General features: G+C 40.5%; 1 protein-coding gene across 4 annotated transcripts in view; it reads right to left on the reverse strand.

The window, feature by feature from the left end:
- Positions 1-284: 284 nt before the first annotated feature.
- chka (choline kinase alpha) overlaps positions 285-14,411 on the reverse strand; it is a 79,059-nt gene continuing 64,932 nt past the window's right edge. For 3 of the 4 annotated variants that reach the window (XM_078549151.1, XM_078549152.1, XM_078549154.1), the window contains 4 exons: positions 10,656-10,764; positions 5,307-5,413; positions 3,152-3,233; positions 285-2,952 (listed from right to left, as the gene is read on the reverse strand). In XM_078549151.1, coding sequence (XP_078405277.1) covers positions 2,893-2,952; positions 3,152-3,233; positions 5,307-5,413; positions 10,656-10,764 — 358 coding nt within the window. In that variant the 3' untranslated portion in view covers positions 285-2,892. The remainder of the gene's footprint in view (positions 2,953-3,151; positions 3,234-5,306; positions 5,414-10,655; positions 10,765-14,411) is intronic. The other variant, XM_078549155.1, reaches the window with a different exon arrangement.

Here is a 14,411-nt window from a genome sequence, read left to right on the forward strand (position 1 = left end):
TTGTATTAGCTTTGTGCACATTTCCTATTTCACAGAGCTTCAGCAACAAGCCCTGAATTTCCTGTACCCAGATGCTAGAAATATGATATCTTGCATCGAATCGTGAGAATCTTTAAAAAGGCAGGAAAGGACAATGAGGTTGTATTCACTTGGAAATTTTGATTTCAATGCTCTGCATTCATTGTATTCACAGTAGAAGAATGAATTATTTGCATTTAGAAGTTTCTATTAATTTGATAGGAATTTATGGCCATTTTGAGACAGTAAAGAGAATATTCTTCAACTAGTATTTCCTTATGCCACCAGGAAAAAAAGCTTTAATTAAAGATTTGATGTCAGTACATAGTGACATTTTACAAAAATACAACTGATTTGGCATCAACATAATAAACAACCACATCACTGCATTAAAAATGTAAAATCATTCATCATATTTTCTTTACAGTAACAAATCAATTCTCCAACATACAAGGTAAATTCTGATTGCTTATACTGTAATTCTACAAGTGCAATTACTCTGTCTTCCAGAAAAGATCACCATTTAAGGTGCCCATGCACCTTCCCAGTAAAACAGAAGTACTGCACAAAAGTAATAATGTTGGGTATTGTCAGAAACAATGTAATGTTGCACCAAGAATTATTCAGTGCTACCCAAATATACTACACTGAAATTTTACGCATTAAACAGGGTGTTATTAGCTTAGTCTGACTTGAAAACAGCTCATTAAACAGTACTTTAAACAATCAAATTATTACAATAGGATTTGGAACTTCACTGGATGTTGGGCTTTTACTATGTCTGCATTCAGCAAGAAATTTAATTACTATGATGAGTTAAAATCTACTCATTTACTGTGCATCACTTACTGCAAAAAAAATGTACAAACCTATTTGTATGTATTAATTTGTATGTTAGTGGCAGCTTCATTAATAATATTATGCTCAAGATACTTCAAGAAGTAGTGTCAAGGCAGACATACCGTCAGAAACTTTAACTAATGTGCAAAGTACCTCGTTCTAAATCAGTTTTGGCTTTGGTCTTAACGTCAGAACTCAACCATACTATTTACACAGTATACCATGTTCAACAAGACAAAGGCTCAGGTGTTAGCTTAAATGCCTCCATGTGGGCACATCAATTGAGTTACAGACAATAAGCAATAGAGTAAAAAATTATGAATAAATATTGATCACTGTTATTCTACCTCATGCACAGCAAACTGACAACAGTAGTACTTGAAGTTCACAATGCAATTTTCCTGGAAATTAAAAGTTGTGAATTAAACTACAGAATAGGCCACCTCATAAAAAGTTAAAGTGACATACTGGAGCCGAAATTCAGTTTCAGCAAGAGAGAGTAGAATATGTGGTAGCAAACTGGCTGCCCGTTATACTTCCTGCCTTGCTCACTTTGACTTGAATGGAAAGGAAAATCGGGCAGGGCATATAATGGGCAACTGATCTTCCATTATGTATTTTGGGTTCTTGCTGAAACCAAATTTCATCTTTGTTGACTATAGTTTTGAAGCAGAAGGCTACTTATGCCAATTCATTTCAGAAATTTGGCTGCAAATAATACAGGTTCCAAACTTGCAATTCTTTTTACCAACAATTAAAAGTATATTACCTTGTTTATTCTACATTTGTTATTCAGTATGAGGGAATAACAACACTAATGCAGTCATAACTTCTCAAAAACAGAGGCTTAACTATGTAATGACACATAACAAACAAGAAAAAATGATAAAACCACAACTTGATATCCTAAACTATGATTGTTTACTAAACTATGACATGTCAGAAATTATCATCACCATACTTAACTTTCCATATCAAACTACCAAGAAATGCACATTATTAGACTTTCTATTGACAGGTGCAGAGTGCACACTTTCTCCCCATAATGGCATACTCCATATAAGATCAAAATAAACGTAGGCACAGGTTGGCACCAGCTAAGAACTAGAGATTACTCAAGTGTATCTAGCGGCACTCCTGGAGTTTAACAGAAAAATGTCCAGATACCAGCACAGATGAATGAAAAACATTCTGGTGCTTAAGCAGCAAGGATCAACTTATTGAAAAGTTATCTGGAGACAACTGGGAAGATTCCAGCGCCCCACTGACAGGTCTATCCCTTTGGGTCCCATCAGTCAGCTATGCTAACTGGCCCATCATAAACAGGGCCATGGATACTACTGCCCTGTCTGGCTCAGGTATCAGTCTGTTGTATTAGAACAGCTTGGTTCCAATATTCTTTCACTAGGTGTATCATTATTAATAAAGCAAAATTATACTGTATTGTATATCCAAAGTTAGCTTCAGCAGCTTTACCGATTTTCACATTTTACTACATTTAGCAATTAACCTGTCTTATAATATAGATTTCTAGGCAAGTACTTCAGAGTTTAAATCAACTTTTCTCTCTTACTTGACCTAAAAGTTGTTTTGCCAAATAACAAAAAATGAACATGTAAAAAGCATTAAAAAAAGACAGGAAAAGTCACATTTTCCAGCTGGAGGAAGATTTTGATGTACATTACCTAATTGTTCACTAAACATCTACTTTAATAAATGAAACTATTCCAGAGAATTAATTAGCAATTTTGTCCTGGATTAATGTTACGTTACTGCACTTTTCGAAGTTCTATACAAAGCAAATTCTGAAAGAGTAAACAGGTCACCATTTGTGCAGAACATAAATTTATATTATTTATCTTTAATTCTACAGATCCATTTTCTAAACTTCTACCACGTGAAACAAATCCACACACAGTCCGTATCTCTGCTGAACACTGCTGTGGTTCTCCATAGTTGGCTCTGACACTGTTAATTTTGCTCATGACTTCGTCTTTACTTCACATCACTGACTCCTCCCACGTTTTCCAATGATCAAACATCTAGCTGCTTCTTCTGTTCAAAGTACGTTTCAAATCTGGCTAAAGCATAATCCTGTGAAAGAAACCATTTACAATTAACAATTAAAAATTTCAGAATGGAAATTCATGTTTTACTTATATTTTGTCTCCTATTATTGAGAAAATGTTTTATTTCAAGAACAATACTAACATTTTGACCAATAAGTGTGTAAAGGTAAATTAGTGCCACATGTGCCTTCTTTCCAAACTTTTAACCATTATATTTCACTCACCAAATATCCAAATTCAATTGCTGAAATCCGAGCCTGAATAATGGACCACAGACCCCAAAAGAAATGTGATGCAAGTGCATATCTGAAAATTTTAAATACATATATCAATACATATGCACAGTTGAATTAATAGATCACAAAGGACATGCTTTGCTTAACACAGTAATGTAGGAATATACAGGAGTAGAAAAGACCACGACATGCCATTTCACCAATCCCAAAGTTCAAAATATATTATGCTTTATACACTCTCTTATTACCCTCATTTGTACTTTTTTTAAGAAAAAGCTATCGTAGTCAGACAACACTATCCATCTCCACAAGGTTATTTCAAAAGCAGGTGTGCATTTAAATATTTTAAAAGAACAATACACCACAAGTATTCCAGATACAACTTAGTTGTTAATTACTTGATTAAAATAGTTAAATGTATTATAATGAAAATAAAATCACAATTTAAATTGCTGAAAATTATCATTTCTATTCTACAGTTGAGAAGATGGAAGCTTGTAAAATGCAGCAATGGCTATATTGCCTTTGCTGCCTATTGATTTATCTCCTTATCGCCCATTTTCCTTGTGCTTCACTTACAGCGTCGGACAGATTTTATATTTTAAAACCAAATGGAAGCAACAGAATTTGAAGAAATTTTTACTCAGGAGAAAATAGCTATATTTCATATACTCTGAATGACAGAGAAGTTGAGATTACTGTATATTGGGTTCAAATACTCTCCTTAGAGCACTAGAAGCTGTGTTTGAATCCAGCTGGATCTAATGGGATGTAAATCAACTTTGGGCCACAAGAATGATTCACAAAAACCAGTGGCTGGCACAATAAATGTTGGGGCAGGAATCAGAGTCTATGGTGGGACAACACTCAAATCCTCTGTTTGATGGTTTGCAAAATAGAGATAATGCAGATTGCTGACAAGGAAGGGAGTTCTGCTTGCCTCTTAGGGCTTGGTTCTGAAACATACATGGAAGGAAGTGAAAGATAAGGTTGAAAGGGTGTAACTGATTCTAATGGTGCTGACATACTTCAATAAGGTCCATGGTCATTACCAGTTAAACCTGTCCTTGCAAACTTAGGTAGCCACAGTCAAATCTTTAGTGCAGCCTGATCTGCCTAACATTTTCCTAACTCTTGTTCCAAAAAAGTGAGCAAATAGGCATTGGATTTGGAAATCCATTGTACCATTATTGACAAAGAGGAGTGAATTTTAATTCAGGCAGGTGTTCAGCAAGCTGGACAGCAAACCGTCTGGACCGCGACACTGTGAGCCTGGGGATCAGGTACATGATGAGGATGGCAGTTCGGCTGTCCTGTGGAGATCTTGATCAGGAAGTGTGGCACTGGTCCATGGCTGGGCAGGCCTTACCTTTCACTGTGAACCCTGGAACAATACTCCTGTTCCTCTTGGCCTCACAAGGAAAGGGGAAACTTTCCTCGTGAGGTAAAACATATACTGCTAGGTGGTCTAGCAGGAAACCCACTGCCACTTTCTGCTCAGGCTGCTGAGTTAAACACTGATGCAGATGAAAATACCACCCTGCTGGCTATGGGTGGGCATCCCTTTTGTCTGCTCAGACGAGCAGCTTAAAATTTCAAATCAGACAACTTTAGGGTGGGAAGTAACCTGGAAAACTTTACCCTATCAAAAGTAGCTTTAAAATGGTGCTACAAATCTTAAAAAAGGGCACTTCAAATATACTTCTTTAAAACCGATACCCGAGTCTGGGCACCCATTTTCCATCACAGCTAGCTTACTAAATATTCTATCATTAAATAGCCTGAAATCTGGTGTAGCAGCTTTCGCCCCATATTTCTGTTACAGGCACCTTGTGCCCATTCATTTAGCACAATTAATCAGGAAATAATACAGTTGTGTTCAATTTCCCCAAATCTGGTGCTCCCGACCTAGGTCAGCATAAAAATTTCAAGTAATGGGTAGTAAGTTTACTTTAACAGATATGTTATTGCACCCAGTTATTTGTTAAGTGAACTGATTCATTGGAATGTTTTCCCACTTTGAAATTTGGCTTTACCATAAAATTTCATGATAAGCAGGTTGCACTTTTTAACCATACATGTGTATATTGAACTGCACAGAGGATAAATATGGGTTATTTTTAAGCAAAGTAATAATAATTACCTATTTATTTCTTCTAGCATTTGGTCCTCCATTTTTGCCATCTGTTTGCCATCTAAGGCGTCAAATTCATTCTGGCACTCAGCATTGTAAACTCTGATAAAGTGGAGCTGTAATAGAACAATAATAAAATAGATTTTTTTTGGTGAGAAACCAGTCTGGTACAGATTATTATATGGTCTGGAACAAAGATATCCAAATTAAACAAAGCAACTGCAATATTTGCATTTTTCTATTTGCCGGTTTGACCCCATTGATTGACATAGTCTATATCAGAACACCTGTTAGTAATTGCAACTTGAGATATGTGCAAATTAGGCAGAATAGAAAAGATTAATTCTGAACACTATTTTACATTAAACGACTACTGTAATACCGAGAGATCATGGGTACAAACTGGCAAAAAGCAAGTTCAGGATTGATGTTAGGAGGCATTTTTTCAGACTGCATAATTATTACCCAGAATGATTTTCCAAGTGGAAAGATAGAGGTAAAAACGCGAGTTGAATACTTAAACAAGAATTGGATGTTTTGACATATGGAATTGTAGGTTATAAATGGAGATGAGGGAGATGGGCCAATTGTCTTCCTCATCTATACTCACCTTCTGAACTTTGTGGAATAAAACATGCAATCTGCATTGCTTTATATTAACCATAGGTATTTCAACAGAATTTCTGGATCCTATAAGTAAAAGCTTTTCTTAAATTGCAATTTTGAAGAAGTCTAACATCATTAAAATAGTGTAATACAATGAGAGGTATTTTCCATCAATAAAGTGCCACTCAAACTAATTGGGAAGAGCTAACCTTGCAAGAACTTCCAAAATCAAAACTCACTTAATTGGAAAGGCAGGCTCCCACCTACAGACTCAATCTAGGCTGATTGCTATTTAATTCCCTACTTACGTGGCTGAAAATTGAGAGGACAAAACATAATGTGCCTCATCAGTCCTTAAATAGAGGTGTCAGCTGTGGCTCAGTTCATAGCACCCTCACCTTTGAATCAGAGGGTTGTGGGTTCATGTCCCACTCCTGGAAAACCAAGAACTGTGATTGTTCTCGAAAGAGTTGCAATCTGTGACTGTTGATAACTCGAAAGAGTATCAGTCCTTAAAGGACTGTGTACCTCAATTCTTCTGCAGTCTTTCCAAAGGGTGTATGGAGCAAAAGAATTGACTAGCTAAAAAAAAAAAGCAGTGGTGGGTAGAATGAATGTAGAGGCAGGAAACTGAGTCTGTGAGCAAATTACATCATGGTGCTGCATGGAAATCCTTGATTATATTAAACCCTTGCTTACAATGTGGAGGTGCTACTAATGTTGGTGCACAAAGGGTAGTAATACTGCTCAGCATCCTCCTCAGAGGACAATTGTGCATCATGCTTTACAGCAGGTGGCATCCAGAATACGACACCATCCTGCCTAAGTACATGCCCTTCTTGTCTCCAAGCTCGTCACCAACAAGAGCATAAGATTCCACCCTATGGGTTGATTTTTCCCAGGCAAGGGGAGGCAAGGTTGGGTGCACATGGGGAGTTAAATCCCCTAAAAGTGGCACTGGGTCAGGATCCCAAAATCATCCCACCCATTTACTGGTTTCACTTGGGTAGGTTTGAAGGTGAGTGGGGAACTCTCGTGCAACTGTCAGGTAAGGTATTTAAATATTATAATCGACTGAACGACTGTTTTAACTTAGTGTTCTGGCTTCAATAGCCAGGCACCTGTTTCCCAACCTGTTAGCAACTCGCCAGGGTGGATCAGGTGAGTGCACAATGGGGAGAACTTCTTCAGTGAAACTGACAAGCTGGGAAGGCTTTAAAATCAATGAAACTGCGAGCTCCTGCCATGGCCAGGTGACAGGCTGCTTTTCAATGCTCTTCTTCCCTGAGAGAGTGCCATCACTGGGTTGGAAGGTGACTGCCAACTTCTTAGAAGGCATTTCACCTGTCTTGCACTTCACTTAACTCCAGCTGTACTTCCTTGTTGTCAGCCTTCACCATGGCATGGGAGCAGGTTATGCAGCTGCACCTTGGACCTCTGATGAGGAACAAGAACAGAAGCAAAACCGCTGCCAACAGCAACAGTAGCAGCATCAACTGCTTTTTCCTCAGCCACATGCTCATACACAAGGCAGAGGTCCAGGTAGGAGGAGGCAAGATCCCTAACACAGGGTCTACAGGCAGAGGATCAACTCTTTGCATGTATGAGTACCAGTGCCTGAGGAGGCTCAGGTTTTCAAAACAGGTCACTGACATCTGCAGCCTCCTGGAGCAAGATCTCCTCTTTCCAGTGGGTCTGGTGGACACACACTGTTGGCAGCCTCCAAGATGCCTGTCACTGGAGGGCTAACATCCCATCTCCTCCTGGGTCTCTGTCTCTCCCTTAGGTTGTGTGCTCTGCTCCCCTGCAGGTGAGAAAAAATAGGAAGTGTAATAGCTTGTGTTGATAGCAGAGAAGGTCAACATTTGTGGGGGGTCACTGTGAGGCATTGGACAAGAAGGCAATAGGATGAGGGCAAGTGAGAGTGTTGGTTGCTTAGATGTGGGTATGAAGTGCTTGGAGAGAGAAGAATGAGTGAAGCTGCAAGATGTGTTGTCCCGAGCAGTGCCGTGCAGGAGAATGCCGAGCGGGTCAGAGTATGGGGTTTGACATCTGAAGGAGTTATGCCACTTGTCATGTCCTCGCAAAATTCTGGATTCTCTTGGTGCACTCTCTTCAGATTGGAGGGAGCACACTTTTGTTGCTGACTTCTGCAGCCACTTCTATCTACGCTATTTAGAAGAGCTCATCTCACTGCAGCCCCTCAGGTCTCACAGCAGGACCTCCAGGTAAGAGAGAGAGAGAGAGAGAGAAAGAGAGACCCAGGAAGCAATCTTCCCAAGTCTCCTCTCTATTCCTGTGGTTGCTGAAGCCTCAAGAATCCAAGTGCTGGTGAGCACTTTTAACCCATACCAGGGGGTTCCTATAATTAGAAATTAATTCTTTGACTGAGTCAACATGTCAACCTTCCTGCCCTTCCTGACTGGTCAACCCAGACTGGGGTTGCTAATGCATGGTTCTGTTAAAGAGCCTCTGCCAAGGCTGCTCATTCACCCTTTGTGTTTCTGGCCCACTACTGCTCCCACCATTTGGCCAGGGACTAACTTGGGAAAATGTCACCCGATGTCACTGTAAAACCACCTTACTGACACACACAGCTCTCTCAGCACCAAGCAACATCACAGCTCCACACATTCCAGGATCTCTATAGTGGAGTTGAGGAGGTAGTATAGGGTGAATCACAGGAATCAAGCAAGGAACAAGTGGAGCTGGTAGAGAATCATACAGTATAGGAGGCCATTTGGCCCACTGTGTCTGTGTTGAAGAATTGCATGAATCTGGTGCTCAGATATCCACATGGCTGAATTCAATGAGACCATGTATTTTGAAAAAAGAGTGCAGTGACAGGTCGTGCTTCTGTTGCTCTTTAGTAGGGAAAGACATCTCATTTTTCATTCTAATGCTGAAATCATGGCGCATGCCCAACCCAAACAAATGTGAAGTAGTGTGAGATGACGTCAGGCGAGTGCCCCAACATCATCACACGCTGGCACGATACTTCGCTCGGCAGGCACGCACAGCAGTCGGAAGTGCACCCACCAACAATTTAGTGGGCAGTTAAACCCATTAATGATGCAATCAACAGCAATTTTACATGGCCTGTCCACATTTACAGTTGGCAGATGGGCCATTCTCCCAGGCGGCATTCACATTTTTGCTCAAACCTTGACACAGGGCGTGGGGAAATAAAATAAAAGATATCTGGGTACTGTTTTTTTTTTATGAGGTATGTTTTCAGGTGCTTGATTGTACTACATGGACTTATTTTGCAGCATTTTTGTTGTGTCCTTTATTCTGTGGAGGTCTGCAGCTCCTAGGGGCAGCTGTCTGCCTTCAGGGAGCTCTCTTGAAGCGCTCACCTGCACCCTCAGTTATGTCGGCGCCCACCCTCTTCCTGCCTCCACCCCGTCAGCGCTGAGCATTTCAGCACGCGTTTCATGCTGATTGGCCGTTAATTGGCCAGCCAGCGTGAAATCACAGTTGGGGGGAGGGGGGGGGTCGATCGCAGCCGGTGGCCCATTTCCCCTCTGCTCCCGGGCCTGCCAATCGCGCAGGCCCGACGACCAACATATTCAGACCCATCTGTCTGGTTTGCTTTTGTAGGAGAATGTTGCCATTAACCTTCAGATGAAAACCTGTATTGGGGGTGAACCACCACCACTTCAACTGACGTGGAGCAATTCCTCTGAATAAATGCTGTGGAGAGAATTGTGGAAGTGGGTGAAGGAGTGCTTGGTGGCTTTAAAAACATTGAAGTACTCACTTTGGCTTGGAAGTCTCCAGCATTTGTTTAATACAACTGCTCAATGAACAAGAAATTGTTCTGCAAAGGGCCATGTACAATTCACGGGGGACCAATTTGCATTATTTAAAATGGTATTGTAGCAGTAATAAGACCAGTTCTCATACAAGGCCTCAAAATATTTAAGAAGCCTGTCCTCCTTTGAAATTGGGAATTCAGTGTTAAGTGTGCTGGAACTCATCTTCCCAATTCCATAAATACTTCCTACATGGAAACCCATGCTTCACCTCAATCTCAGACGTACTATGCCAGGCCATTGTTCCAGAGCTGTTGTATGTATCTTCTCATAAATCAGCTGACCGTGATAATATTTAAATATTGTTCCCAGCACTTTGTTCATAGCAGGCAGGGATATCACTGAGGTTATGAGGGAGCATCTCTTGCATTAGCAGCCTTCAGAAATCTGCTGGTCCCTTGACCACCATCTTTTGGTGTTGAAGATGGTGATGATGTCTCCATGTCAACCTTTTTAGGCCAATCTGCTTATGGACAGTTAGGGCCACTTCAATATAACCCCAACACCTTGCAGTGCCTATTTTCACTGATTGGCTGGTATCTTCCTCAAGCATGCTAGATACATTTCGGAGAGCAGGGTCTATTTGATGAGACTTGCATTGTACAGTGATCAGTGCACAACATCAATAGGCTCCAGATGGGTCCCAGAAAATGCAATATAATTAATTATCTTAAAACTGCATTTGAAGAGATCTTACTTTTATTTATTAAACTGTTAAATGTGACAATCTAGAAATAAAACACAAGGGTTGAGGGATTGAGATTGTCATACCATCAGTAATCCACAAAAATGAATGATTTACTATCAGCATCATGATTGAAAACTTTAGGCTAAGATGTAGAATCATTGCAGATTGTGCTTTGGAATTCAATGGTTTGCGCACTTCTAACTGGATTAAAAAAGGACTCAAAATTCTAGGTCTCAAAGAACATACCTGCTGCATTTTGGTGGGGTAATTCTTGATATCAACCTTGAAAAATGGATACTCATCACAATTGTAGTCATATATCCATTCACAGAAGTGATTTCCAAAATCAAACCCTCTAGAATAGAAAAGAAAACTTTTGGTAACTGGGGTGCAATTTATTTATTCCACAACTCAGTTATTACTGCATGCAACAAAGAACCAAGAATTGTCACAGCCAAATATGGTGATAATGTAATAATGTTAGGTTATCTCTTCTGTGAGCAGTTTCCTGTTTTTATAAATTAGTCTATTAGCAACTTCTTATACTTACTTTATACATAGCTCACTCTTCTGTGAAATACTTTATGATTCTGATTTGGAAAGAAGTGATGAGAAGTGTTCCACAAGGTGTGTGTTCATACTTACAAAATAGAATCACAGAATGGTTACAGCACAAGGGGAGGCCATGCACTGTGTCCAGTCCACAGTGGCTCTCTGCAAGAATTATTCAGCTAGTTCCACTACCCTGCCCTTTCCCCTTAACCCTGAATTTTTTTTTATCCTCAGGTGCTTATCCAATTCCCTTTTGAAAGCCACAGTTATATCTCTCCAATATATGCTTCATGAATTGAAGGGCACAATTATCAAGACATCAAATTGGTTGGAGGCAGAGTATAGCAAACAGTGAAACACTGTAGGAGGATATAGATATTCTAGCAGATGGCCAAATAGATGAAGTTCAAGATAAAAATATATGAAGTTAATCATTTTGCATGTATTAATAGGCAAAGAAAGTGTGCATAAAATGGCAAGATCTTAAATAGCGTAGAAGGGCCACGGTGGGTAGGTATACAGGTTACTAAAAGGTGGCAATGCAAGTAAATAAGGACACAAAGAAAAATTGAACATTTAATTTTGTAAGAAGAAGCATAGAACGCATAGACACAGTGGTGGTGTTGAATTTGTGTAAGGCCTTAGACTGAATTTAATGGTATGCAGTTTTGGGCACATCATGCTCAAAAGGGTATAAAAGCAGTGGAAGAGATGCAGCACAGATTTGCTAGCATAGTACCAGGAAAGAAAGTTACAGTTATAGTGAAAGATTCAATACAGTTTAGGTTTGTTTTTACTTAAGTTGGTCAAATATGGTCTCGATGTTAAAAGTTTCATTCTGGTTTTCAAATCCCTGCATTATCTCAACTCCCCATCTCTGTAATCTCCTCTAGGCTCACAACCTCCAAGATATCTGTGCTCATCTAATTCTGGCATCTTGAACGTCCCCAATTTTAATTGGTCCGCCAATGGTGGCTATGCTTTCAGCTGCCTAGGCCCTAAGCTCTGGGATTTCCCTCCTACATTTTTCCACCTTTCTAACTCACTTTCCCACTTATAGGCACTCCTTAACACCTACCCCTTTGACTAAGCATCTGCCCTAATATCTCCTTATATGGCCCGGTGTCATATTTTATCTTATCATGCTTCTGTGAAGAACCTTGGGATTTCTTATTGCATAAAAGATGCTATAAAAACAAGTTGTTGAGCTGAGTAGGTTAAACAACAACAGCTTCCATTTACATATTGCCTTTAATGTAGAGGCATTTCACAGGAGCGCTATCAAACAAAATTTGACACCGAGTCACATAGAGACAGAGCTGTTTGTTCAATGTGGTGTGTGAAAATGGCTTCTGCCTCAATCATTTGGGCAGAATTTTATGCCCTGTGGGAGGGCGTGCACCTGACCCGATCGGGAGTAAAATAGCACTCGCATGATATTTCGGTCGGCGGGCATGCACAAGAGTCGGCAGTGAGCCCGCCGACAATTAAGAAGCCTATTAAGGCAATTAATCAATTAATTTAATCCTGTTTTTTGCTGCCTGTCCAACCTTATGGTTTGCGGGCAGGCGAATAGGCCAGATGGTCTTTGCATTTTTGAGGAAACCTCATCCGCGGGCAGGATGAGGTTTCCAACATTGATTTTTTTAAAAATCAAAATTTTGAAACATAATTTTTAATATGTCCCTGCTCATGTGACTGAGTCACGTGTAGGGACATGTTTCCCTTATTTTTAAAATCTTTATTTTTCAGTTTAAAACTCTCAAGCTTTTGAGGCAGCTCTGTGCCTTCAGGGAGCTTTGAGTGCGCACTCACCCTGCGCATGTGCAAACTTCAGTGCTCACACTCCTCCCGCCCCCACCCCGGCAGCGCTGAGGCTCTCAGCACGCGTTTCACGCTGGCTGGCTGTTAATTGGCCAGCCAGCGTGAAATTGCGGTTGGAACCCAATCGCGGGTGGCAGTACGTTTCGCAGCCGTTCCCAGGCCCGGCCACCGCACCCGCCCAATGAAGAGAAAACCCTGCTCTTTGTTTTACTAAGGCAGAGCTCAGAGGTCGCATTACTATGGCAAGACACAGTATTCAAAAGGCAACAGTGCACCAATGCATTTCTCCAAACATCGCCATTTTTATAAGCAGAAAAAGCAAATTGCATGCACTACCATTTGCATTAGCAAATTACCCACATCCACGGTCTATGAAGAAAGTCATCATGCATAGACAAAATGTCTTTTCTGGGATATCATGAGTCATGAGCAGCTCTTTAGCTTACTTAGCTTGATGTTCCTTACAAGCATTGTACTGGCTGATCCTTAATCTCATTGCTCATTTTTGACCAGGAGAACACTCCTCTTGCCTTCCTCAGACTGGGCACGATTTCTTGATGGCTTGCATCGATACATTTCTTTTCTAATCTCCTTAGGGATGATGACTCCAGTTCCTTCATGCAAGTCATGTTCAGTTGCAGTTTTTTCTTGCTCAGCTCGCCAGATGAACCAGAAGTTATCTCTAGCAGTCTCACAAGATTCTGCTCAAGGCCTGCGATGGCTTCTTCCATTGTATCTCCACATCTATAGGCTAGCAGACCATCCAGGGTAGTTTCTACTCCTGGAGGATCACTGACTCGCATTCTGTCTTCTTTGATAGTCTTCAGGAGGAGTTGAAATGTCAATACACAAACAATCTGCATCTCCAAAATGGTGTCCAGAACGTAGTCAGAAAACTGCTGCTTTCATCCAACTTCACTTGCCAGTATCCATCCTTCACATCTAAGGTAGTAAAGACCTTTGCCTTGGCAAGTTGCGGCAAAATTTCTCCAATGGTTGGCATGGGGTAGTGAGATCTCTTCAAAGCTTTATTGAGGTCCCTTGGATCAATGCACACTCTCAGCTTTCCAGGTTTTTTCACTGTTACCATGCTGCTAATGCAGTCTGTAGGAGCTGTCACTTTCTTGATTCCTCCTATCTTTTAAATCTTCTCTATCTTGTCTTTCAGACTGGACCTGAGGGCAACTAGAACCCTCCTCAAAAGAAGATGCTGACTTGGTCTCACACTCTCATCTACTTCAAGATGATATTCATCAGGAAGACATCCAGGACCTGTGAAAACATCTTTGTAATTTGTCAGGATCTGTTAGCAGTCAATGGCTTGGTGCCAGGCAAAACACTGCAAATCTCTTCTGGTACATGGAGGGTTACCAGTCCAAGCTTTTAGACTTGTTTCAGCTGAGATGAATGAATTTTGCTTAGAGTCTACCATTTGGAACTGCAGATCTTCTTTCTTCCTGTTGCACTTGGCTCTCAGCTTGGTTGTCCTCTTTGGATGAGCATCGTTCCATAATATAGCCTCAGCTTTACCTTCGATAGCTTCATTTTTAGGTCACCCTCTTGTGCTACGTTACAATTGATGAGAATTTCAAAGATTCACAACTCTCAGTGAAGAAATTCCTCCTC

The sequence above is a fragment of the Cetorhinus maximus genome, chromosome 9, assembly GCF_964194155.1.
Source record: "Cetorhinus maximus chromosome 9, sCetMax3.hap1.1, whole genome shotgun sequence".
Lineage (NCBI taxonomy): Eukaryota > Metazoa > Chordata > Chondrichthyes > Lamniformes > Cetorhinidae > Cetorhinus > Cetorhinus maximus.